At 45.3% G+C, this 27,613-nt stretch overlaps 1 protein-coding gene across 1 annotated transcript; it reads left to right on the top strand.

Moving 5' to 3' along the window:
* The first annotated feature begins 57 nt into the window (after positions 1–57).
* On the top strand, positions 58–27,613 carry LOC120841461. The gene is made up of 11 exons (XM_040212355.3): positions 58–612; positions 1,409–1,495; positions 3,233–3,295; positions 3,738–3,816; positions 6,383–6,468; positions 13,614–13,667; positions 16,100–16,207; positions 18,343–18,454; positions 23,274–23,433; positions 25,022–25,116; positions 27,455–27,613. Exons 1-11 carry the CDS (start codon positions 538–540, stop codon positions 27,544–27,546), a joined length of 1,011 nt encoding a protein of 336 aa, XP_040068289.1. The 5' UTR covers positions 58–537; the 3' UTR covers positions 27,547–27,613.

Genomic DNA, 27,613 nt, shown 5'->3' with positions numbered 1-27,613 from the left:
CAACGCTGCAGCATCGAAACCGAAACTATCCGCGTCAGCGAACGAAACTCCCACCGTCGACGGCCGTCCCATCGCCATGGCCGCATCAAAATGTCCGTCGTCAGTGTTTCACGTCGGATGTCCGATTCGCGTCCTCTTCGATCCCACAGCAATGCTGCGTTCTTCCTGATCCCCGAGTGACGAAAGGCAAAAATGTTCTCGTCTGACTGACGACCCCCCGTCATCTCGCCATCGACGACAGCACCAGCAGCGACGCTGAGCGAACCACGCGATCAGGATGAACGCGCTGGCAGCGCAAGGCGTTCGACAACATCTCGGCCGTTCGTCTTCGCGTGATGCCATCCTCCGTATGGCCTCGCAGTGTCCGTGCGCGTAACTTTGTGAACGGGTCAGCTGTGTGGTTGCGACGACCCGACCGAGCGTGGTCTTCGAGGCGCCCGTGCTCGTGCGATCGGCGACATGACTCTGGGCGCACGGTCGGGGAGATGCGGACTCAGTTTGGTCACGTAGTGAAAGTGTTTCGGTCGACCAGGGGCAATGCAGCGGGAAGGAACTCCAGTTTTCCTGCGGTACCACCAAGGTAGCGTGCGTGGGGTCGCGTTCAGCCCCAGGGTAAGTGCATTTTCAGTCCCGTCGTGATCGCAATTCGCCCAGCGCGCGACGACGTAGCCAGCCACTGAATACGCGAACAGAGGGCATCGACGCTCAGACGGCTCAGGTGTACTGGCCAAATGCCCTTTTCTATTCTTAAGATGTAGGCAGTCTATTTCTGAAATTGACTGCTTGATATCTTCCCTCCACCACCACTGCGCTGATGTACACGCGCAACTCGTAAATTTGATATGAGTGTTGCAGGTTGCGCACGCTCGGTTTAATGTCCTTCTGGTAACCGCAACAGAAGTATAGTCCAGCGCTCATCGCTTTAGCAAGCGGGTAAAGGCCCGCTTTTTGGAACCGTACGAACAGCTTATTTCTAAGCTCGGGTATGTAATCCGTTTTGCAATCTGTCTGGTTAGTATAGGAGTGACTCAGGGGCCAGATAAAAATGTGACAAGCGCCCTGCTATCACTCCCAGTTCACTGTCGTTTCGAGGTGTTATCATACTTCCTAGATTGCGCGAGATCTTCTTTAACGCGCACCATGTGGTCACCACTTTGTGTGAAGGCGGATGATTAGCCTCTATTGCCAGTATGAATGTTCATTGTCCACTATTGTGACAGCTTCGTAAGAACTCGTCGCGCTCCATAAGTTGCCTACGAGTGTATGCTGCCGGGAAAACTACTCGCTGGTGTTTATTTTGTGCCACGAAAATTGTTGGTGCTGTGTGAATCTACATCTTGCAGAGTGAGATGTCCCAAGTTAGAATAAGTCACTCACTAACAGAACACCATTCATTGAATGCCAACAGGACAGGTACCTGTTTTGTTCGGGCGCGTACGATGGCAAGGTCAACCTCTACTCGGCACAGCAGATGGAGCTGCTCATGTGCTATCAGGTAAACATTTGTCAGTTTCGTATAAAAATACTCTTGGCTTGAGAGACATGAGGTTTCAAAGGCGTGCAGTGTGATAGCCTCAATCACCGCCATACAAGAGGCCATCAGTTGACTTTCAGTTCACCGAACTTGTTGGTCGACGAAGATTGGTGCCTAAGAGGATTCTAACGAGAGGGCATGTGGCTTCCGATACGTGCAGCACCATTTTGAGGTCCCTGGAAGCTGATAAAAGTGTGCAGTAGAGTTGGAGCCGGGGGGGGGGGGGGGGGGGGGGGTGGCAGGGCAGGTTTTACCAGTAGCTCCTTGATAGCATGAATTCCTATGTCGTCTCCAAGTAACCGGCGTGGGCAACATATTGGATATGAGTGCCGAGTCTGTGTTTGGCCTCGATCTGCTGGATCGGTCGGGCCACTAGTTCCAGCGGAACGCTGACACGCAGCGCTGGTGTCTAATTTGTACTTTGTGCAGCCTGCTCTTTGGCTGTGGAAGTGACTCAGTACCATGACCTTGCTACCTATGAGGTGTCAGCAGGACCCACATTCACAGCCACCATCTCTGCTGATCATTTTTATGATCTTCCAGGAGCCTCTGGATGATGCAACATGAGATGAGAGCCACACACTCTGCCATTTGCATTTCATAAGAGCTTGAGAGAAGATGTTCAGGGGCATATGTCATCAATGCCTATGTAGTATGTATTAAAAAAAAAAAACATACATTTTTTTAAGAATAATTTTTAAACCGCAGACTATTCAAAATTTAAAAGGACATCCCAGCGGTCAATATTGCAGAGAGCCAGTGACTAGTGGTCAAGCACAACGTAGCTAGGCAGTATTGTTTTGATATGGGCAGTCGAGTACTAGCGCTCATTAGTGTAACTGTTGCTGCGTTATGCAAGTTATAAGGCCTCAGGTTAAAAGTTGTGCTGAACAGGCTGAAATACCTCGTAAACGACCTCGCACCGTCTAAACATTAAACTGTCTGATTTTCTCTTTCGAACTCCTCCGGCCTTTCTTTCATTGCCACTTTATGTCCAACAATGTTTCAAATTGTTCTGGGAAAAAAAAAAGTTAGAGACACCCTTATTGTATTTTACGAGTTCAGATTATTATCTATTGCTGCTCTATTGCTGCTCGCTACCTGCCGTGCAAGCTGCATGGCTACTCCAGATGCTAGATTGCGCGACAGTGGTGTGGTCACTGCCCTTTTGTTGGCTAGTGCGCGATTGGCGACAGTTGCAATTTGAAAATGCGCCTTCCTGAACTCTAAGTGCACTGTCAGGAAGCTCCAACATTCAATATTTATGAGGGATAGTAAATCGTTTCCTGCCATTACAGATAATGCTTTGAGTAACCGGCAGTAAGGGTTTCATGCAACAATATGGCTGAACAGTCATTGCTTCGAAGCTTAGCTTACGCAGTGGCTCTAGCTGTTCCTATACGAGCACAATATAGAATGAGCGGTTTAGGGAAGTGTTAAACTATACAGTGATGTCTCGTTACTATGGACGCCTCTGTTCCCCCAAAAAATCGTCCATAATGTGAGTTGTCCATATTGACGAGATAAAAAAGCATGTATTTTCCCAGTTTCTCTCCGAAAATGGTGTCCATATAGGAGGGTATCCATATTAAAAAGATCCATATTAACGAAACATGAGTGTAATTAAGTCTGCTTTTTTTTCTCGTGGTTTTATGCACTTACGTGAGCCTTTGTGTGGGGCTTTGTGCCACCTTGCAGATCACTGCCATGGGCCTTGCACGCAACATCAACGCAGTCCGCTTCACCAGCGACGGTTCTCGGGTGAGTTCCGTAGTCGGCGTGACCGAAAGGGCGAAAGTCTGTCGTCTTTGCTCAGCCCACATTGTTTCCGGAGGTTCGGCTACGTACCCCCTTTCGCTTTAGATTCCACCGCAGTCAATCCAATCCGATCTGACGGAACCATTCAACTAGTACCAAAGGTTCATCGTCTTTGTGCGTTTGCTGTCACTAGCTGAACCAATGATGTGCAGAAAGAAAAGTGCCCAATCACTGCACCATGTTCCCCTTGCCCGATCAGTTTAGCCCGCGACAGTTTGTGCACAAAGACGACGAACGCTGCGACGATGCGCTTTCGCCGTCGCTTGATAGGGTCCATCAGGTCGTAGCGCCAGTCGTGGTCGGACTCAGTCTGAAATGGAGTACGGGTAGCACCAGCTGCTTTCTCGTGTAAAAGGAAGTGACCATTCGTCCGTTCCTTCTTCAGATCCTGGCAGCCACGACGGCGCGGAGACTGGCGGTCATCGATGTGGAGCGTGGGGAGCAGGTTATGACATATGACAACTGTGAGTGTTTTGCCAACCTTTCTTCTAATGGCGTAAACAGGTGAAACTGGGAATTTTTTTTTTGTCATCGGGTTTTGTGGTTGAAAGGGAGCCAGGGTCAAAGAAACTTGTAAATAAATTGATTTCTTGACGACGTGCCACCTTCGGGGTGCGAGCCTCGCTGAATCTTCCGGTGAGACTAGCGAATGCAGCTTTCGGCTGGTTCATTTGTTTATCGTGAATTTCGGACAATATGAAATTGCCTCGGAGCCAAGGCAAGAAGCAGCGACAGAGGTTGCCTGACTAGGACCCTAGCACAATCTGCATCACACTTTTCTGCCCTCATTATCAGTATCTAAGCTCAAGGATTCTGGGACTCTTCTAAGCACCACCCCTTGCCTAAAAGTGCTTTCGACTGAACAACATTCAATTAACCCTCAACATTTTGGTGAAAACATGGTACTACAGGAAACTAAACGGCACCCATTGACATGTGTCTACAGAAGATGGGCTAGAGCTCCATAATCGGACAGAAATGCTAATGACATCTAGTCAAATGTCATTTGTGCAATGGCAAACCATCCATGGCACTCATGGGATCACAAACTGATTTACCGATCATTCCAATCTCACAGTGTCATTTGAACTCCCGCCTGTTATGCGGAGCGCAAGTTTGTCTGCTCTTTTTCGCAGGGGTTGTGGTGACGTCAAAACGCAGAGCCCTGATTGGCTCAGATTGGAAGGGTAGTGGGTAGACCTCAAAGCAAGTTGCCTCGATGTGTGCCCACTATCCTCTAATCAGAGTTCGGCGTTTTGACGTCACCACAACCCCTGCAAAAGAAGCAGACAAACTTGCACTCCACATTAGCTTTAGTGTTCTAGAGTGTCTGCTGGACACTGCTACTACGAACACAACATTGGTGCCATTTTTAAATTTTACTTTGAAAGGGGCTTGGTGAAGACCAATTTTTACTGCTTAGGCTTGTACCCCAATTGAGCTCTCCAAGCTGCATTAGTTACTTTGAAGGCAGCCTTTTGATTCTAAGAGAGAAACAAGAAACAGCAGTCGCTTGTTTGCTTTAAGTGTTACACAGTGTACTAAAATCAGTGTCATTCAGGAAAGGGTCATGCCATTATCATTGAATTTATGTATATGATGTTAGTCTGCATTCATTTTGGCCCGCAAGGAGTTGCAATTTCTTTTTAACCAGACTTGTCTGAAACCATTTGGAACAGCAGTAATATTCAAATGATCCGTGCAAACGCTTTTGTCTCCTAATTTGCGTATGGAGGTATATGACACTTAAAAATATGGCCAATTAGTTGTTCTTTTAAAAGAAACAGGTTAGTATAATCTGAAAAAAGTATTTAAAAAATTTATTTCTTGACAATACAAAATATGCGTGGAAGGCATATAAAGGCTCAAACTTTTACAGCTGTGTCAAATTAAACAACAAAAAAATAAAAATTCAGACTATATAAAATGTGCCCCACACCTACACCTATTACTTCTGAAAGTGGGTGTACCCTAACTGACGTCTATTGTTGGTTCGTTGGAGAGTTAGCCTTCGTAACACGTGTGCTTTTCAATGAGGAAACGGTTGTATTGTTGTAGCAGAGATAATACAGCCCACATCCCCAGCAGATAGCTCTTTTTGTGTTCTGCATTGGTTTTGTCATAGCCTTGATTCCAGTTCCTTAATATTTAGCATTTTCGTCCGCCTTGTTGGGAACATAAAACGTGCACGCTGGCTCAGGACAGCATTGGAAATTACAGTGATGCTTACCGACAACCATCTGTTGAGCAATGGTTATAACATCTTTTAAAGTGTCCCTGTAGCTCTTGAGGTCTAAAAAGTATTCCACAATACAGTTGAATTATGTAAATAATGTTGTCTTTGTTACGAAGACTGATGCAAGCAGCTAGCCATGTTAGACAAGTGCAACCACCGTTCCCAGGACTCTTTTTGACAGCCCACCAGCTTGTGATGAAGCTTAAACCTACCTTGGAACTGAAACTAGACTTCTGCGGTTATCTACGAGATTGTGGAACATAATTCTCCATCCTAAATTTAATTTCTTGACGGCGCTTGGAAACCATAGATCGCTGATGATCGATGGCCTATGGGCGCAGTCAGGAAAGGGCTAGGGTAAGTACTAGGGCTGTGAAATTAATTGATTAACATATAGATTATCCTAATCTGCCTAATTATGTTGACTGGTCAGCGATTATCTTACCAATTAATTGCTGAACAATTGCTTAGCCCTTAATTAATTGTTGACCAATTTCTAAGCCAATATTCAGGCAAAAATGGTCCCTTTTAGGGGGTTGTCACAGGAATCCTCTTTGTTGCTGTAATATTCATAAACTATTCTGTGGTTGGAAAAAGAAAGAATTGTGTTTTCCACACCGCAACAATAAACTATGCATTGCCGAGTGCTCAATCCCTGCCAAAATGTAGTGCCCACAGTCCCAACCAGATGGCTAAGTTTTGGAACTTAATGTTTGCTAGTTGAAGTTATCAGCGACATAGAGAGGCATGAGGAAGGTACAAAGGTGTCACAAGGTGCATGCTCTTGCTCCAAGGTGCCTTCAACGGACGGGATCGAGCGAGCCTGGCAGCAGATCCCATCTGCCCCAACATGGCCGTCTGCAGCTGTGTTAACGGGAAGGTGGGTAGTCGCATGATTACAGTTTGTTTGCCATACACCTCCGTTGTATCTGGGCACCCCAAAAATTGGAAGTGCAGCGACCATGCTGGACAAACTTTTTTTTAAGAAAATGACAGTGCAGAGGGAATGAGTCTAAATGTTGCCATTGTTGAAGTCTTCCTTTGAGTTGGCTCTATCTTTCTAGCAAACAATCAGATTATTGTTCCTATTGGTTAAGGAGGTGAACCTTTTAACCTTTCGTCTTATTTGTATGAAATTTGTAGGGCACATTCATAGGGGGGAAAGAGGATGACATGCAGATCTTTCAGTTTACAAATTTATCCTTCAAAGAGTTACATAAAAGCGTATGAAGTAAACACTGCACCCCCTGAGAAAAACTAACATTTCAAAAAGGTAATGATAATGGCGAGTTCTTTTGGTGAAATAAACAGCATAACACTCATGTCGTGCAACTGTTGAAATAAATTAGAAAAATTATGTAATTTTTAATAGAAAATAAAAATGAGAAGAAAAAGTTTATCTTTTTGCTTGAAAATACTGCAACTTTTCATAACAAAAATATATGAAAATGCAGAACTTAAGCTCACGGTCACGCTCCTTACAAAATTTCACTATGGGAGCTTCAGAAACTGGCTGTACACATCAATTCTTTGTAAAATAGTTCTCTTGAACCAAGATTTTATGCCAAAGAGTGAAACTGAGATAAATATGTGCGAAAGTCCAGAATGCTGCAGTTTAGATGGTGCCAGCATGTCAAAAATAATTTATTCCATAAAAAACACTTTAGTTGCAGGAGTGAAAGTTTCTGACCATGCTCATTAGGATACTTGAAAGCTGATAAGAACACTTGTTTGAAATGGGACTTTTAAAAAGAAATCACAATTTTCACGTAGTGTTCCCACTTAACAGATGCATCTCATAAATATCAACAGACAGCCCGACTGTTCACTCTACATGTTCGCCGGTTTGCTGTGACTTGGAATGGGGCAGAGTACTGGTCAATATTCGGTGAAAACATTTTTCTTATGTAGAATCCATCTTAATAGATGTGAGGTCGCTGTTTGCGTAGATGTCTCGTTATCGTAGCCATATCATACCAATGGAAGGAACCATCATCAGCCGAACTCAGCGGGCTAACGTCCTGCTAAACGTAACGGGACGCTGCAGTGGGCATGTGGTCCCACAGCTGGATGACAACACTGTGTCTCGTGACTTGCAGTGTGATGTCGTGTCACGTGACAATGTCAATAAAGATATTAGATCTAGTGACTTTAGGTGTCAAGTCGGGGCATGACATCACGTCACACGACCTCGATGCATTCTGCAGATGGGACGCCTGAGTGGTAGACCGGAGGAATGCCTTAGTTTTTTTTCCCCACCTTTTTTGATAGATATAAATTGGTTATTCTATAACAAAACATGAGGTTGATTGAAGCTGGAAAGAAGAACTTTGATAGAGCAAAAACTCTTGGCAGCCGACATACAGAGGACCCAAAATAGCCGAGGGGCTTAATTGATTCCTTCAGCTGTCTCCTTGCATAACAGTCAGCTGCCATGGGAGGCTTCCAAGAAGTTTATATTTCCTTTTAAACATTCTTGATATTGCTATTCGAATGAGCATAGATGTTGCCATTTTCCTGCCCGTCACCAGAACCTTTGGCATGCAAGAGGTACTACCATGACCTGAAAGCTTGCCAGCACATTTACTTTCTGTCTTGCTTTTTTACTTGGATGGCTTAAATTTTCTCCGTCCCTGCTGTCTGTGCCTTGAATTAGTTTCTATAAACAGGGTGTCTCCTAACCGCGGCCCACAGAGGCCGTGGTTAGGAGACTAAACGAAGAAAAAACGGTGCCAGCGGCATGCATAAAAATGCAAACGAATAAATCGGAAAGAATGAGGGGAAACTGCATTAAAATGCGGGTTCTCTCGTCATATTATTTGTTGCAGTACATTGTAATCGGCAATATTACTATTCATAGTCTCCTGTTTTATGTCTGTGTTATAATTTCTATCTGTTCTCATGTATATCGTGTTTAGTGTCCTCTGTCATAACTATTGCATAGTTATGATCATTGGATCCATCACTCTAATAAGCCAAAGTTTTTATGCACTTTGATCTATGTTTTGTGAGTTTCTTGGGTCACAATTATTTTTTTATGTCCTAATTAGAATCAAGAACTGGATTTAAAAAGTGAAGTATATGTACTCATCCACCTTACTTTTTTTTTGTTGCTTATGTACTTAAAATTTTTGTTCTCAAATGCTGATTTAGGCTTATTGATTTAGCATTTCCTTGTTTATACTATCTCATCTATTTTCCAGCCCTCGAAACTGCGACAGGTTCCTAATCCGGCCCTTCAGCCAAATTGTTTGGAGACCCCCTGCCATAAATAATACCCATGCCACACAGTAAAATTTAAGGCAAGACACTGGTTCTAAAACCGACTTTTTTGTTTATTAATGGATTATAGTGAAAATCAGTGTGTATATGTGTTTTGGCTTCCTCTTTTCAAATATCCAATTAGTTCTGCAATATCTCAATTACTTTTTGAGTTACGAAGAAAATAATGAAGCCTAATTAGGTCATTTCTTACGACTCATTAAGGAACTTTCTAATACGAATTTTTTTGCATAAGTGATATGGATTTGTAGCTAAAGACCTGTCATGCAAGATGATGCTATTTATATTTTTGTAAAGATAGATCATTGTATAAAACTAGTCTAATTAGGTCAAGTACACTATTTACAAAGCCTAACAAGGTCACATTATCACTAATAATAAAATTTCGGGCCCATACTGTCATACAAAAATAGCATCACCCTGCAGTTCACTTCTTTCTGAATTCAACGGTATAAAGTTTATAGAAATCCTTGAAGAATAATTTCATGAAAACAACCGTAAGGCTAGGCATGTAGACGAAAAATGCGAAGCTGAGAAAATTGCAGTTGAAGTTTTGACACTCATTGCATAAAATTGAGTAAGGGATCCCATGCAAAAATGTTCAGCATTATGAAGCACAGTTCTATCTGAACAAATTGAGATGAAAAATTCTGCAATCCGTTCACAAGAACCTTTAAAAAATAATATAAAACTGGGAAATAATGTCTGCAATGTAAGATAAAGTTATAAAAGAATGAGTAGACTCTATAAGGGACAACGGGAGGAGGCACCAAGGGTTGCACGTTCCGAAAGCAGATTTTGTTTGGCCCTGAAAAGGGCCTTTCTACGTGTAGCACTTGAAAGGGGAGCCCCCTCACAGCTGTCCAGGACTGTAGTCCCCAGCTGTTCCAGTTTGGTGTTGCCTGGAGAACCTCTGCTTTGCATTGCTGCTGCTCTGGTGGGCAGCGTTGGCCTTACGCAAACGCAGATTGTCCTTCTCCATGCTTTGAGAGCTTTCATGTCCACTACAATGAACTGTGTCCCAGCGTCGCGCGTCTGGCCTCTTGTGGTGACGCCGCGGTCGAATTTGCGCTGGGTCGCCGACTTTTCCGATAGCGCACGCTTGCATTCGTCCGATCGTGCGACTCGTTGCGCCTGCTCGGCCGTGGAGTAGTATGCGGTGCCGACACGAACCGCGCTCGCAAAGCTCGACAAACTGCCGCTGCTGCATGGAGTCGCGATGTCTCCGGTTGATGTTTTCGGAAGATCCAAGGCATCCAGCGGTACCGATCGCGGTGGCGCACTTGCAGCAGACAGCTTCGGCTTCTTGTTTGTTCCACGGTCGCTTCCTCTTCCTTCCGAACGCTTGCCGCGTGCTCGATTTCAACCGAGCGTCGTCCGGCATCTCGAGAACTCGAAGCGAAACAAAACAAAACACGCGCGACTTCGTAGGAAAACGAACTAACAATATTCAACGTAAGCGCGCAAACGGGAACTAAAACGTGCGCTCTACCACAGAGGAAACAGAGCAGACAGGCCTAAGGAGACGGGCCCAGGAGCAGACGACGCACCTCTCGGCAGCGCGGGAACGGAAAGGAGGAAAGGAGAAAAAGAGCGGAGGGGCGCGTTTAGGCCAATAGCAGGGGCGCTAGGCGCCGCGCGTGCTCTGACGTACGGGCACCTTGCTAGCCGGCCAATGAGCGATCGCAATTGGGGCCTTCGAAACCCGCGGAATGCGGACGTTCCCCGATGTTGTCGCGATAACGAATGGCATGGGGACGTGGGGAAAATAAGCGGCTTTCCAACAAGACCAAGATGGCCGCAATCCGACGAGAGATCGCGAAACGCGCGGGGCGCGAAGTTCCACTTGTTTTCATTGAACTCGCTGTGTTAGGGCTCTGCGGGGACATTGTAAATATCATTTTTTTCATGCTTAGACATTGAATTCGACATTGAAACTTTGCAGGCAGGTACCTTAGACTACAATTAATCCAAATATGTGAATTTTGAAAAACATGAAATATCGCGTTTTTTTACCATTTTAAGACCCGCGTCTCCCCTTAATGTCAGTACCATCGGCTGCCATTACTTGATTGGCGAAATAGGTTTACGATCCTGACTATGAGCATCGTGCACGCACTGCGCTGCACCAGGAGTGGTGCACGCCGATTGAGCAATTGAACACCGTCTGTCGATGGAACTGGCATCAAATTTTATCATTTGGCAGGAGTATGAGTCCTCAATTTTTGTTTTGTTTGTCGCTCCTTTTTCTTTTTTACTCCTTCTTTCGTGATGTTTCTGACAGTCTGACCGTCGAATTCACAAACCTCACTCCAACTGAGGGGCCCCTCCACTTGTTTAGCAGAGTTAATGTTCTCCAGCACAACATTCTCTTTCTTTTTCGGGCACGTCTGAAGCATGTTTGCACACGGTCGGAAAAAGTTCAGAAGCCACGCGTTGTGCTCGAATTACCCCTGAAATTTTGCAAGCCTCAATCTTTTAAACAAGTAACATCGCTCGTCGTTCTAGCGGTTCGAGAGTATTCTCTTTGCACCAGTCGAAGGAAACAGGATGAAGGTATCCTTGGACGAGCTCGTACGACTGTGGCCCGCAATGGGCACAAAAGGGACGTTTGGGGAGCTCAGTCAAGGTCACCGCAGCTCGACGGAGCGAACAGGATCTGGCTTTGTTGCACGAGGCCTGATCGTGCGCACGTTCTACCCGACACTTTTATTGTCAGGTAGAACACGATGTTACACTCATGTACGAGATACCAGTGCTACGGTACTGAATGCCAATCGGTTTTAGTGTTCTATGACTACAGTTTGGAGTGAATTGTCGAAGTCATTTTACATGCTTAAGGGGGGACACTATAACTAGAAAAAAACAATTTCTGCAAAAACAAAGGTTCATTTTGAAGAAATGCCATATTTTCGGTCCCTCGATGCTAAAGAAAAGATAGGAATTGGAGCGCTTTGAATGCATTTATCTCCGTTCCACTTTTCGGCATAAATTTCACTTTAGGAAAACTATTGTTTTCCTATTGCACAATAGAGAATTATTTTTAGGTGGTTTTCTGGGACAGAATTTTGTGAGGAACATGCCTGGCTGATTAGTTTTTCTACTTTAACATTCTTTTATGCTAAAAACATCTACATTTGTAAAAAAAGCGCAGACATGTAAAACATTTTTTTTAATCTTGAGTTATGCTTATGAAAAATAATGCAATATAGAAAAATAACGAGCTGGGTATGTGCTATGGGTATTCCTATGACTATATGCTTTGTGCGGGAACTATAGGGGGCGCTTTGAAAAACACGCATAGTGCCACTAGTGGAGGAGCTGGCATTTGACACTGAGACGCATTCAGCAACCTGCGGCGCCTTTGCGCGTACAAAGCTGTGGCGGCTTGCATCAGTCAGTATATATACGTTTTCTTTTAGAAGGTTTCTTCTTTTAGAAGAAACCTTTACAAGGTTTCTAATTTTTCATAAAATTACGTCGCCACCTTCCGCACTATTATTGCTTTTGCTGCATGCACACAGCAGGAAGAAAAAGTCATTGTCATCAAACAGCTCGCAAACTCTGCCCGAGTTCAAAGGACGTCATTTTACGTCGTTGAGTATATATATATCTGAAACTGGTTTATTTAACTTTTGCAAAATTATATTTTTCTTTTTAAATTTTTTTATTGAAATCTACTAGTTATTTTTCATTAATTTGATCAGAAACGATTCCAGCATTTTGTTTTGCAGTCACCTACTGCCTACCGGCAACCCCGTATGATAAGAAAGGCGATTTCCACGTCCTAAAGAAGGCTGATAAAAAAGAAAGTACATCAGATGAACTGCCATACTCAAACGTCGATTGTCCCGTGATTCCAAGTTTCATTATAGTTTTTCTTAGATTTCTATTTGTCCCTTTTTGTAGCATCCGAATCTTTCTTTAGAAGTACAGACTGCATGCCGTACTGGTTCGGAAATATAATGGACAGGTACGATGGGGACGAAACATTTTTAGAGGGCATTTCTCCAATAAAATTGGCACTGCATACCTGCGAGTGTGGCAAGGTATTTCAGATCGCCCATCGCCACTAACCTATGAAGGCGTTAATGTTACAAAAACAAATGCAGAGCGCAAAGCGGCCGTGTAGAATGTCAGCTGTGCCGACACAGTGGCAGATATGATCTGGATACCAAATATCTTGTGTCGTGTACGGCACGGGTCCGTCATTGTCTCTGTCCCACAAAACATTGGCAAGTTGAGCAGCTATGAAACTTTGTCCCCACAAGACACTACGCATAACTATTGCAGTGCCTAACGACGCAGCAGTTCATGTTGTCAACCCAGTGCAACTGCACCGCTCCGACTTCTATGTGTTCCAAAGTATGCGGCGTGATTTCGTTTCGTCGGGGTTCTCAATGCCTGCCTTCGGTAACGGCCACGCGGCGGCGCTCTGGTTGCGTCACACGGAGGGTATGTTACACATAGAGATAACAATTTTTTATTTTATTTTAAAACAATAGTTTTTCTAAGCGAATACACTGACTTCTATATTGTAACATTCATAACAAGTTTCAGAAGTGATATAGGACTAAGAAATTTGGCAGGGATGGTCTTGCCACTCATGTAAACTTCCACTGAAAATTCGATTGAAATCAAGCAAACGCTACAGAACTTGACTTTTCTGGGTAGTGTTAAGGGAGATATGTGTGTGCTGGTAAATGGGGAAAGACGTAGGAGAACACCTTTTTATTTTTCCAGGGCCTGACTCTGTTTGACCTGAGGATGCCTCTGCCCCTGGACTTCGTCTACGATGTGAGTGGCGCTTGTGTAGAGAATGTTCCATTATTTGTACGGAAAACATCCCAGGCTTTGTGTGCAAGATGTCCCAACTTGGCAGGACAGGCTCGTCCTGCCAAGTTATTCGACTTTGGATGAAAAGGAGGAGTCCGGAGGTGCTTGGTCTTGTTTTCCTGGATGAAGTCTTGTTTTCCTGGACGAAGTCTTGGAAGGGATGACCAATAAATGGGACTAAATAAGTCACCCTACCCAATGCAACTGCAGGGTAGGGTGATGGAATAGGATAGTATCAAAAAATGAAAGACGTTTACAAATCTCTGTAATGCGAAATTAGAGCGCAGATCTTGAGGAGGGGAGGGTATGTCCTTGCTCCCCCTCTGTACTCTCTCCTCCTCCTCCTACCCTCCTTCTCTGCTCCTTCTCGCAGTGTTGCTTCCACGTTGACGTTGCTTGCAGTAGGTGCAGGGAGTACTTGACTAGTTTATCAACTTGTTCCTGGCTGTTCCCTTCCTTTGTGGACTGCTTCTCAGGCTTGTCTGTCTTAGACAAGCAGCAGCTTGCGAGGAGTCCAACTTTCTCAAACTTGTAGCACATTGAGTTAAGGTGCTTGCACTCTGGAGGCTCGTAATCCTAAGAGCCAAAATGGATACAGGGTTCAAGCTTCTTTTTCACTACTGGCTTTGCATCTTGCCCTCTTCTTCAGTGGGTACCTGTGGGTGCTTTCTCTCGTGGCACTTCAAACGATTGCTGGCTTTCTTCCGAGCCCCAGAAGTAGATGCCTCTGCATGGCCTTTCTGCAGCTCTGTCACATTCCTTTCAGCGGCCTCCGCTTTCCTCGACATTTTAACAGCCTTCTCTAAGGCTAAGTTCTTTTTCCATCAACATCCATTCTTGCTCAATTTTTTCCCGGATGCCACGCATGACGCAGTCCCTCTGCATGTGGTTGAGAGCTGTCCCGAAGCTGCAGGGTTCCGCCACCTGCCGAAGTTCGGCGACGAACAACGCTTTTGTTCTCAAGCTCTACCCTTTTGTTGAAGCGAAAGCTCGCGGCAGTTTGTGATTGAGGCAGGCTGAAGTGGTCGATCAGGGTAGCCATTAGCTCCTTGTACTGCTCTTTTGATTTAACTGGTGCTAGCAGACTGCGAAGCATTGCATACGTGCTCTTTCCAAAGGTCGACAGGAAAAGCCACTTTTCCTTTTCGTCGTCTTCGACGTTGTTCGCATCGAAGAACTCGTCCATCCGTTCTATGTAAGATAGTCAAGGCTCTTTGTTATCGTATGCCTCCCTTCGCCAAACATCGCCATAGTCTAAGAACCCACACAGGAAGCTCGCATAGTTTTGCTTCACCGATAGCAACTCGGATCACTTGCCCGCTTGAATCTGGGGTTCATGTTGTCCAGGCTGGTCGCATGTCTGGGATCCAGTACTTCATCGCCAGTTGCTATGTTTTTGTCTTTGAAGATAACTTTATTCAGCAACGTAAGTGGCTGGCGTGACACCGGCTTTCATGGCTGCTGTTAGTCTACTGTGGGAGTTTGTTTTGCCATGCTCAGGCGTGGGCACGGCGGTGACACGATGGTTAGGCGGCACCATCTTCTAACGATTTGTATAGTCAATAAATACAGAAATATAAGCAAAGGGCATGTCAAGTGCCCACCTCCGCCAATATCTGAGCTCATAAAGCTGACTGGGGTGTCCCTTCCTGTCAACCTGCTCCTCTGAGAAGCTGTTGCAAAGTGGTGAAGCTTTTTGCATATGTGCTGGTGCAAAGTGGTAATGCTTGACACGAGAGTGCCGGTGCAAAGCAGACTTGACAAGAGCAGTGAATGTACTCTATAAACTAGGGGTTCTGGCAAACCACTAAAGTTGTCCAATACCTTTCCATCAGATCAAACAAGCAGAACAGAGTTATTAGAGCATTGGAGGTGCTCGCTTCTAGTGGCACAGAGGTGGTCCTCGAGTTTGCTTGGCTCTAAAACATTGTATGAATTCTGTTTCGTCTGCAAGCACTGCCACGGTGGTGCATGGTAGGGTGATCTTGAGTTGAAAATGGCAGTGTTGCCAGTAGCCGCTACAGACCAATAGGGGCATGCCGGAATATGGCTTCGCATTCTGGCAGCATCGGCAGACCGTCAGTGGCACAAGGTTCAAATTTGCGATGTGCCGCGAGCCAAAGATGGCAGCGTGTCGCCGGCACCTAAGCAGAGCGTCTGCGGCACGATCAATCAATGTTGGTGCTTGGGTAAGTCAGAATAAGTCAGCATATCCGCTGCTTTTTGTTGCTCTGCTCTGTATAGAGGACAAACTGTTATTTGTATGAAGCATGTCCCGTAATTCATACAGAAGGCATCCCGTTATTTGTGCGGAAGACGTCTTTAAAGAATGTATGGAAAGTGTCCTGTCCAGCCTCGTGACGGACAACGTCCCATTGTTTCCCCCCGTGCAGCTGCACAACAACATCATCCGTGACCTGTTGTTCCTGCACAGCAGTTGGCCCTTCGTGCGCAGCCACCAGAGCACCGTGCTGTCCCTCTCCGTCGACGGTGTCTCCAAGGTGCGCCTGCCAAGTGGCGTTACGATTCCTTTCCAGAGCTTGGGGCCCCACATTTGTTTGGAGCGCAGCCGACGAGGAAAGGCTGGCTCACACATTCGCGTTAATCGACTGCACCATGTCTGCTCATCGCCGCTTACGACGAGAGAACGCACTGACGCCACCTATCTGACAATGTTATAAGCGACCACGTTTCATGGATAGCGCATAGATTTGATTGCGCAAGTATCGAAAAAACTTCTAGTCTAAATATGCAGGTCAGAAGGGTTCCAGGGACACCTGCTAGGTGGTCCCAGTGTGCAACTATGCTCTCTCGTAAGCGGTTACAAGAGTGTTTCAATGCAGTCGATTGCTCTCGGGCACAAGTGTACGAACCAGCCTGAAGTGAACAATCGAGGAGTTTGATAGCTTGGCTGTGTGTTACAATTAAAAAAGTGACCACAGAGAGTTTTTTGCGGAAGGCTCATGAAAACATTAAGTGCTGGAAAAAACCGGCCCTCGGCACCCATTCTTCATTTCAAACTCTTTTGCTATGTGTCCTTGTAAAGTAATGAAAACGTCGCTGTATGGAAAGCGCCTCCAAAATGCACCCCTTTCCCACACTATCGTTGCAAAAGGTAGTGTAAATGCAGAATGTATTGTGTTATTTCGTGGCGACGTTCAATGGGTGAACTTGGTTCACTTTTTGCACTTTGATGGCGTGAGCATTGTCGTGCGTGGCATCTCTGAAAGAAAGCCCTTACTTCCTTTCAAAGATGCTTTTGCCGATCCTTGTCTGACCGTTTTGTTAAATGGAGTGGCATCGCCTAAACATGTTTTTTACACCATGGTGACGGGTCTCTCTTCAGTAGTTGAGCGCACTCAATTTGACTAGTTCTCTCCCTGGGATTCTAAGCAAGCATCTTGGTTTCAACTCTCGTGTCTCTGTACCACATTGCATGAAGAAATAACTCTGAAATTCGGGAGAAGAAATGAACAGTGCACTAGAGGAACCGTGAAACAATTTTCTGGCTTTGGCTTGTTGGTGCTCAGAAAAGAGCTTCACTTTTGAAGAGCATGGAAAAGTCATCAGTGTTTGCTTAACTGCGCTACGTTTTGCAAAAAAAAGCTTGGCACACCAAGACTTGTAACACATTGTGACGTGCTGGGCCCACGCAGTGGGCCCGGTGTGTCACAACGAGCTAATCGCACGCCAGAAAAGGAGGTAATTCAGTGTTCTGCTGCCAGGCTTCATTCTATGGTCCCTTTATGCAGAGATGTGCAAATATCATAGTTTGAACTACATATCAAATACAGATATGAATGATTGACCATGAATCAAATCAATTATGTTTCAATACCAATATTTTTTAGTGGAGGCGAGTTGAGCATGGATGCTTAATTAGAAGACCACAGCTGGAATTCTTTTTTCAGCAAACATTCCTGTGGAAAGAAGCTTATGTTGCTTGGAAGGCATTTCAGATGCTTGCATTAAGAAAAGACCCTGGTATGATGACTTGCAGTAAAGCATAATGTAGCATAGTGGGCAAATCGTGGCTACCTTACTTATTTGAATGTAGGTTGATGTTTTTTTCTGGCACTGTCCATTAAAATTAATGATCGAATTATCACCAAAATAAGAAATTATCATCATAATAAAGAGCAAAAATTTTTGACCGAATCAAATTAACCAAAATGTCCGGGCACGGCAGCCGTTCCTTGAAGCAGGCCGGTGCAAATCAGTGAACCTTCGAGCACAATGCGCTGGTGCTGAGTGGTGAAGCTTGAAGCAAGAGCACTGGTGCATAAAAGTGGTGAAGTTTGACACCTAAAAAACCAGGAATTCATAACTTTTGAATTACTTAAAAAACGCGAATACTTTGGTTAGTAAAAGCTTTCCGCAAATTGAATCGAATAGCAGACACTATTTGTAAATTATTTGAAATTCTGAATATCCACACACAGTTCAATAAAAAAAAAGCACATTGTGTCTTTGGAGCCTCTTTAGCACATTTTGCCAAGCATCTAAGCACAATGTTCAACAAGCATTGCAACGTTTACCGAGTGTGGCAACACAGTGTTTGGTAGGTGTTTAAACTTGCAGTGCTTGTCAAGCGTCTCCCAGAGCGCACCAGGACGAGACACCTTCTGCGTTGCAGGTGACGACGCTGGACGGGCGGTACTTGCATGGCTTCGAGGTGGGCCACGGCGCCAACTCGGTGACTGCCACCCCCGAGGCCTACGGCTCTGGAGCGGAGGACGGTTTTTACAGTTGAGTGGCACCGCACGACGGAGGCCTCTGCGGTTCCGGGAAGGCCTTCTTGGAATCCACTCTTTATCGTTCCAGTTGCGCCGAGCACGAGTTGACTCGGTGCAGCTCGAGCAGTCTAAAATGCCCTACACTCGAATCTCGTTAATTTAAACTCTCTTAATTCAAACTTGCGGATAATTCAAACTAACATGCAGGTCCCATCCTATGCGTCCCTATGAGAGGGAATTCAAACAAACTTTCGGTCCCTTTGAGTTTGAATTACCGAGATTCGACTGTATTTTATGCCACAGTGCAATACAGAATGCTTGAGTTGAGCCAGCTCAAGCATCTTCAGTTGCTGTAGTAGGTTCAAACCCAAACTCAAAATGTTACGAGTACCTCGAGTTAGAAGGTTCGAAAGAGTGTTCAAAATGTGGAGAGGGCAACGGACGTACAGCAGCTGCTGACTGCCGTCCACCTCTTGCCCACCGCTCGACCACCGCCGACATAACAGTGTACAAATGCAGAGTTTTAAAGTTTACATTCCAAGTCAATGAAGGGCATCTGGCATGCTCTGGCAGAGGGCTGAAGACTAATTTTGACCATATGAAGATTTTTTTTGACGAGCAACCGAAACGTCTTCCGCAATAACCCTCCACCAAATTTGAAGAATCTCAATCAAACCATCATTGGGGGCATGGCACTTTCTTTGTAACGTGCCTCCGTCAAATTACTGGCATCTCGGCTGTGATTAAGGCCGTAAGTTGCCACTTTGTTCAGTCTCAGTGCTAAATGTAAAGCTTGCCCACATACTTGTGACCTGTTTAGGACGCACGGCGTTGCAACCTCTTGTGATCTCTTATGATGAGAGATGCGCTGGTCCTATCCATCGGGTTGCCATGGGACACTCGCAATTTCTGTGTATTTTCTACCTTTTTTGCACATCATTTCATCACTATTGGCTCGAAACATCTTTTGATGATGTTATAAACAACAATTTTTTTATAGATAGTATGTAAATTTCACCTTGAAAACTGAAAATACTGAAAAAAAAACTTCAAGGAAGGCCCTTTTCCCTGTTCAAAGTGGTGTTTTCTCGATGGTGATGCGGGCTGCTAGAGGACGCTCTCGAAGTCTTGTTCCTCACCGACGGCGGGGATTTACGCAAATCGGAGACTCGGCGTAATTATTAGCAACGAAGACGTTTACTGGTCGTGAAGCAATTCAGTTACAAACAATACATTGCAGGCGGCTCTCAAACTTCGGTCACATGCTGCGTACAGCAAAAGTCTTGCGGGCGCACCGCGGTAGTGCGAACCTACCGTAAAATCCCGAGAGATAGCCCACCTAACATCAAGAACAAATCGGGTAAAAATATGGAGTGGGCTAACTTTCAGTGTACAATCAAAAAAGTTTTATAAAATTGTCATTTTTAGGTTCTGTCCCTTCCGAGCTTGTTATAGTGGCTATGGGAAACAAACCAAAGATGACTATACTTCCCAGTCAGCAACGTTTGCTTATATCCCGCCATAGCTAACTCTCCGCATTTACGCCGAGGCCAACATTGATCCCAACACTATTATTATTAGGAGTGGGCTATCTTTCGGTGCTTAAAAAAATATAGCAAATCAAACCAAAAACGGGGGTAAGCTATCTTTCGAGGGTGGGGCATCTCAGGATTTTACGGGCATACTGTAAAATCCTGTGAGGCCGCCCACCCAAAATGAAGAGAAGACAAACATGGGGTGGGATATCTTGGAGGATGTGACAGCAAAACATTATAAAAAGAAATGATGAAACACCGGGCCATCCGCTACAAACCACGTGAAACGAAACTGGTACCGGCAATCGCGCGCACAGAAAATACCGACAATCGCGCAAGAATTCGCTACGAACTCCTGCGTCATGGTAAAAGACATCGCACATTGCGGATGCAGATTCGCCTTACGCGGTGCAAAGGACACACGAAAACCTGCCGCAAACTCGCAAGTCATGGGAACCGATACCGCAAATCGTGGACACAGCAGATTTGCGCTTCACAGTGGAATAAACATGCACGGATAACTCGCATGTCATGGGATCCAATATCGTATGCGCAGATCGCAGACAAAAACGCACAAACCCGCCACAAAATTTCTTGTCGCATGTACCAGTGCCACAGATCACGTGATTGACACGATCCCCGTCGTTGGCCGACGAGAATAGGGGGTGGGCAATGTTCTGGAATTTTTATGTTGTAGATATTGTAAGAAATCGCGTACCGCGGCCGATACACCAGATCCCACGTGGTCCGTCAAACAACCCGAGTCCTGCCTGGTTCTTTCTCAAGAGCGGGATCCTGCTCCCTTTTATTGGTTTATAAAACACAACACTCAATCTAAACTACAAAGGCACGCAACATTACACCAATATTCACACTCATACCTAAAGCCAAAGCTAAACACAAAGAGGGCCCTCAGGCTTCGTGTCTCGCGATTACCCGAGATCTGGTCGCACACACTTGCCTGGTCTCGGTACCGCCGGGAGTCCTAAGAGGCTGTTCGCCCCCTGGTCCACCGACTATATCTCGATCGATGGGCGAGGAGGTTTCTCCTCGCCCGCCCTGGGGCCCCTGCAGCACCATCCAGTGGCTAGGAGAGAAAGCGGCACGTCGGGAGCCGAATTCGAGATCCCGATCGGCGCGGCAGCGACACGACCATGGGATCGTGTCTGAGGCGAGGCAACTGCATAGCGACCTCGCGGCAACGATGGCAGAGATGTTTTATGGGCGCCCTTGTGAATGCACGGTGCATCATAATATTTAGCCAGAAAATTGGGATATGCAATCTCTCGGGTAGTGTGCCCTTACGGGACGTTACGGTAGTTAGCTCCACACGAGCTCGCTCGCGACTCAACCCTGCCGCGGTTGCCCCAGGGTTAAAACCAGCGAGCCACCAACTGTCTTGCCTAATAGAGGTTCAACACAGATCCCATTGAGTACAATCGGCAGTGCACTCCTATTGAATCCGACGAGAGCTCACTCTCCCCTTTGAGGCTTTAACGGGGACACCTCGCCATTTCAAAACTGGAAGTGGGAATACGATCTCCGCTCTGCCCAGGCGTCTCGACAGAACACAATGATTCCGAGCTCGAGGAAGGCTTTGAAAAAAAGGCGCACACGGGCACCACTCTTCACCCCACAGAGTGGTGGGCCCCTCACACGGCCGGCCAAAGATTCACCCAAATATCCAGCACGTGGGATGGCGAGCGTTGCAGCAGACCTCGCGTTCTGAGAAACTGAAGCACCTGATGCTAGTTTATCACCCAGCTCGACGGGTGCCGATGTCTTTTCTCTGGGTTTCCTCTTTTAACAGGAGGTCTTTGTGTACGTAGGCACCAACCGAAATGTGCCCCTTGGGCAGCAGCTGCGACGCATACAAGGGACTGCCCAAGCAGAGTGTTGCCTCGGTTCCTGCCCCGGAATACAACAACCTCGTAACTCCGCTCCAATGAAATCCGGTTCCAGAGCCACCTTATAAATGGTGCCAGCATGCGAATGTGTTATCCACATTCTCTCTACGTTCTACACAGTAGACTGATTAATTCAAACTTCAAGAAGCCGCGGATTTCGTTTGAATCATCTGAAATTCATCTAAATATGATGCGTGATGAAGTTATAAATGGCTACAGATACAGTGCAGACATTTTTATGGTTTCCTCTCATAGGCCTACTGAACATGAGCAGGTGTGCCACACATGAAACATTTGTGAAATGTATGGCATAAGTTTGTTTATCCCTCAAAAATGTTGTTTTATCATGGACTGTTTAGACAGCCTGTGACAATGGAAAACAAAATGAAGTTTGTTCATTGGGCCAAGGAGCTGTCCAATGTGTACTTTAAGCAGGGGGCACAGGAGCGACAAAAATGGGCACCGTGCGTCAGTTTTTATAGCAACTTGAACGGACGCCGTAATGTGGACCTGTGCCATGTCGCAGTGTCTGCGCAAGTTGCTATGGAAATTTTCGCATGGTGCCCGTTTTTGTAGCTCCTGTGTCTCGACCTGTTGAGTGTGCTTGCCTTCGAACACTGGTGCACTGTAGAGAAGCAACAACCGCGGAAGCAAGCACCGCAAGTGCTGCACCTCGGCAATGCACCGGTACTCGGAAAGAAGCAAACTCAACAGGGCCGCGAGATCAAAAAAGCATGAATTACACGAAAATGCTATTCGAATTAAGTAGCTTACGAATACGTTAAAAACATAACGAGAGAACCAACATTTTGAAATTTGTTTGAATTAACCAGAAGTTTGAAATATCCAAGTTTGAACTGAACTACCGCAATCCTGGCGTATCACAAGAAGTTGTGAGCAGTTGCCAGTATGCAAACCAGCCTCGGTGCTCTCGTTCGAGTTGAACTTGGCATCTGCAGTACCGGTATGGTGCCCAGAACGCATCTGCGACCGGCGCGTTTAGCGTCCTGTTGTGCCCACACGTCGAAAGCAGTGCCAAAGTGTCGCGCCGTCGGACGTCGCAGTCCTTGTCGTCGGGCGCGGAGGTTCCAGAAAAAAGTGCAAGGGTCACTGTCGCTCCGGTTTTTCAACCTTGGGCCGTTGGAGCTCCCGTTACCGTCATGCTGGAGAGCGACCTGCAGGAGGACGGGCGTCTGCCACGCATCCACCGCCGCTGCAACACTGCCACAATCGCGGCAGGCAACGACGTGATACTTTTATGACGTCGGGCAGAAAGCGAGGGACCGCTTTAGGACGTGGTAAACGCGCCTGTCGGAGACGCGTTCTACGGACCGTAGTGTCGGAGACGAGAGCCGGCACTCACGTCTCCGGGGCAACGCTCGCATGCAGGCGTGCTCTTGGTCGGTGGCGACGCGGTGTCCGGCTACGTGCCGGACGTCGGGGTGCAAGAGCGTCTGCGGGAGCACGGAGACCACCCTGTCTGGAAGATGCGCTACACCTCCAACGGGGGACTGCTGTACACCGCCTGCGACCGCGGGGTGGTCAGGAGGTGAGGCCCGAGCATTTGGTCGGTCACCGGTTTGGTCACGACTAAGAAGTCTCCCTGGCACTTCAAACTCTGCAAGTCACTTCGGCGGTTTTACTTTCTCTAGCCCTGTTTTCAAATTTCTTTTTTTTCTTTTCTACGTCACTTTATTTTTTTTGTTTTGGGGACCATAACATTGTGCTTTGTTGATTCTAATATTCTTAATGATAAAGCTGTGGCTTAGACAGCCTTCGTATCCCAAAAACATTTTGAGTTCTGCATCACCATCACACCTGACCAAACAAAAGAGGGGAGGGGGGGAAAGGCCTTGAGTGTTCAGTTCTTCATAGCGATCTTTTTCCGAAAAAATTTTTTTGGCTTGTTAGACTAAAGTATTTTTTTGTTGTTGTTGGGGTCCTCGCAGATTAGGTTTTCGTGAAAGTGTAGACCCTTGTTAGGCTTTAAAGGTTTTTTTTTCAGAGAGTCAAACACAATCATTTTCAGCATGACCCCACATGCTTTCTGATTATTTCTTGCTCTCTATCTCTCCCCACTGTGCCTGAATGCCATTGGTCCCATTGGAGCTGATTCCTGATGAAAGGAAAGGTTTCTACCTTGCTGAAACAGAGGAGGGGGTTAATTGAGGCACGCTTGCTTTTCGCTGAACATGTATCGATGTTCAAGTATAAAATTATGTGTTGTACCTGGATAATAGAAACAAAATTTAATGGTTTCTATGTGCTTGAAAGGCTATGTCTTAAGGTTTGGGCTGCAATTGCCTCTCTCGAATTTCAGCCTGAAGGTGTATCGCAAAAATATTGAAGTATTCTTGTAGAACAAGCCTAACTTGTGGAAAACTGACTTTCTTTTAAACTTCAGTTTGCCATGCGACATAATTAAAAATGTTAGTTGAAATCGGTGATTTTACGAGGCTTATTGTACTGCATTTTATTATTTTCCATGGAAAAGGTTAATAGATACTATTTCATAATTAAGGCCTGTCCTCATAGGTAATTGGTTTGATTTGCAGTCCTGTAATACTTATTGTTGTAATGTTTTCCAGTGTCCTTGGGCTGCTTACATAGTACTTCATTGCAGGTCACATCTGTTTACGTGCATCATCTTGTCTAGTTTCCTTAATAGTCATATACAGACTACCAGGAAAGTGATTAATTAGAATCAAATACCACTAAATCAAGTGATATTTTATTAAACTTCTTGGGTACTACTGGACGCCAGGTACCATAGAGCAATTACTCCAAATTAAGCATCTCTCCAAACTATTTTCATTGCTTGTGGTTCACACAACTTATCCTCATCTTTTATATATAAGCACCACTATAAAAACAATTCCAGTGGTAGTTACAGGATGCTTTGCCCAGATGTTTGTTGCCTAGGTGAGACTTTCTTATTTGATGTTATCAGTTCTATGCTAGTATATTAAGTGAACAGCACGTCCCCTTTTCAATGATCAACAACCCGAGAAACTAACAGTTGCTGGTTGTTTCGCTGCGTCAAGAAGTAATCCAGTTGCTCGTATGGTCACTCTACGAGAAATTTAGTGAAGTACTGGTGGACGGCAGAGTGGTAACTGGTGCCATCTGTGTGCCAGGTACCGACGTTACCCCGACCGGCACGAGTATCTGGGCGAGGTGTACTGGCACAAGGGGGACATCCAGGACATGGACCTCTCTCCCTACGACGAGTGTATCCTTTGCCCTGCCTCACAATTTGACAATGGACAACACGGATCTGTTGGTGCTTTTGGCCATTATCAGGGGCCGCAGAAGCCCTTTTCTTTATGTATATCGCATTACAATTTACAACATAGATGTCTGTAGGTGGCACATTTATTATCACAGGTACGAAACTATGAGCTTGTTTAAAAGGGGCACTGACACATTAAAATCATATTTTTTTTTATTATCCGAAACGATTGAAAATGATGCCGGGACATTACCCTCAAAATTTGAAATTCGGGAATTCAGTATTTGTAAAGTAAAAAAACAATTTCCAAATGCCGAATTCGAAGTTCCCGCGCGATCGGTGCCGGTGCCTTGACGTCAAAAATTGCGGAGACCTGAGAGTCCCCTTTCTTTCACCACTCCCTGCTGTTGCCATGGCGACCCAAAGCGAGGAGGAAAGGAGTGAGCGGCGGCGTTGCTAAGGACCGGTTTTGAGCGGTGTCGCCTGTTTTCCGTTGGAGGATACAAATCCAGGAGACGGCACCACAACGAACTCCCGATTTTTGGTATTTCAAAAAGAAGGGCCGTAGTGCGTTCGCAATTGCGTTAAAAAACATGTTTTAGGATTGCCGTAATTAAATGTTATAGAGATGTCGCCTACAAAGCTTCTAAATTTCCTGATTTTTGACGTCACCGATCAAAAGAAGCGAGGAGGCGAGAGGCGGGAAAATCAAACGCCAAAAATAAAAAGGCGCGCGCGCGCGGCAAAATTTTTTTTTGCGGTGCGGTTTTTTTTGCGTGTCTATGACTGCAACTTGCATCGTTTTAGACAATAAAAATAAATACGACCTTTGGGGTGTCAGTGCCCCTTTAAGTTAAAAAAAAGAAAAAAAACTTTTCTTAATGTTTGGCTAAGACTTTTTTTCGTGTAATCATCAAATAGCATAGAGGGACATTGTGGTGTTTGTTACAACATGGTCTGCTAGGATGTCCGTTAATTCACTAAGATATTGAGGTGGGCTAGTTGGATATGCATGATATAAAAATTAAATAGCGCAAAGGTTGGACAAGGGACAGAACATGTAGACAGGACAGGCGCTAACTCACAACTGGTGTTTTAATAGAAAAGAAGGAAGCAGCATATAAACACACCAAAAAAAGGGAGAAAGAAGATTTATAATAAAACGAAAAAATTGAAAGGTATAAACAAAAAGGAAAGAAAAGAAAGGGAACAGCGTAACTAAATTAATTCCGGGGAATATGCTGAAATGAAGGCAAAGACTAGAGCTTAAAGAAAGAAGAAGTTGAAAAGACTAGAATTAGCGCTTGTCCTGTCTACATGTTCTGTCCCTTGTCCTTTGTCTAACTTTTGCGCTATTTAATTTTTATATCGTTAATTCACCGTGTTTGGCGGGGGTCGATTGCAGGAGAGGCCTTGGTGTTGTGCCCTGTAGACTTCCAGTAGTGTGTCCATTTGTTCTTCCGCAATGTACCGCGATCCGGAAAGCCAATGTTTCTTTGTGGGAAGCTAAGTATTGTAACATGTGTTTGAGAACAAGAGGCAGAAAAACAAAATTGAAAGAATTAAACACGAAGAGCACAGGTGCCAGCCAATAGTGGGTGCTGATTCAATTGTTTACAAATGAACACCAGTGAACTGGGAAGACATGGAGTTGGAGTGTTTAGTCAGTGCTGGCCAAGTTTTAGATATGTCCGGGAATGCGAGGGAAAAACAAACATTCTCTAATTCAGAAATTCTCGTAGAGTGTGGGGAAACTGAGAAATGGGAGGAGTGATTTATAGCGAAGGCTAGAAAAGTGGGAAAATGTTGGGGAAATTGAGGAGGAAAAACATTCCCCAAATGAAGACTATCTTGAAGCTATGGGAAATGAGAAATGATTTTTATTCCAAGGCTGGAGAAGTTTGGGAAATGTCAAAAGTTTCGAGGGAAAACATTCACCAGATGAAAAATTATGAGAATTCCTGCAGAAATTCTTATAAAGTTGCAGAAATGGGAGGTTAAGTTCTTTTAGTCAAGGCTAGAAAAGTTTGGCAAATGGTTAATTTGAGGGAAACACAATTCCCAAATGATAAAACTTTTGTACTTGGGGAAATGAATATTGTGAATGGAACGGATGACTTTTAGTCAAGGTCGGAAAAGTTTGGGAAACGTCGGGGAATTCGAGGTGAAAAAAAAATGTTCTCCAAACAAGAAAATTATTGCAAAGTCAAAGGAAATTCTAGATATTTCACTGCCAAATTACTCGTGCAGCTAGCATTCGTGAAATTGTCAAAAACTGAGTTGGGGTAGGCGACATCTGTCTTTGGGCATGAACGCTTCCCTGACGACCCCAATTCAGACCTGATCACAGCCTCCAAAGACCGGTCTGTGGGGGTCCTGCCCCTGGGGCCCCCCAACCATGGCTGGACGGAGTACTGCGAGCTCTCCTGAACGGGGCCCCCCCTGGTGTCAAGACTGTTTGTTTCTCTGTTGTGGAGTAAAAAAACTGCACAGTTTA

This window comes from Ixodes scapularis, unplaced genomic scaffold (genome assembly GCF_016920785.2).
Source record: "Ixodes scapularis isolate PalLabHiFi unplaced genomic scaffold, ASM1692078v2 PGA_scaffold8__174_contigs__length_109621045, whole genome shotgun sequence".
Taxonomy (NCBI): domain Eukaryota; kingdom Metazoa; phylum Arthropoda; class Arachnida; order Ixodida; family Ixodidae; genus Ixodes; species Ixodes scapularis.
The sequence above is the reverse complement of the archived record's forward strand: the minus strand, read 5'-3'. Positions and strand labels throughout refer to the sequence as shown.

Excerpts from the sequence above, each read along its gene's own strand:
- LOC120841461 (XM_040212355.3), top strand. The coding sequence starts at position 538 with ATGCAGCGGGAAGGAACTCCAGTTTTCCTGCGGTACCACCAAGGTAGC. Across the intron at positions 3,296-3,737 it reads TCACCAGCGACGGTTCTCGG|ATCCTGGCAGCCACGACGGC; the intron begins GTGAGTTCCGTA and ends TTCCTTCTTCAG. Across the intron at positions 13,668-16,099 it reads CCCTGGACTTCGTCTACGAT|CTGCACAACAACATCATCCG; the intron begins GTGAGTGGCGCT and ends CCCCCCGTGCAG.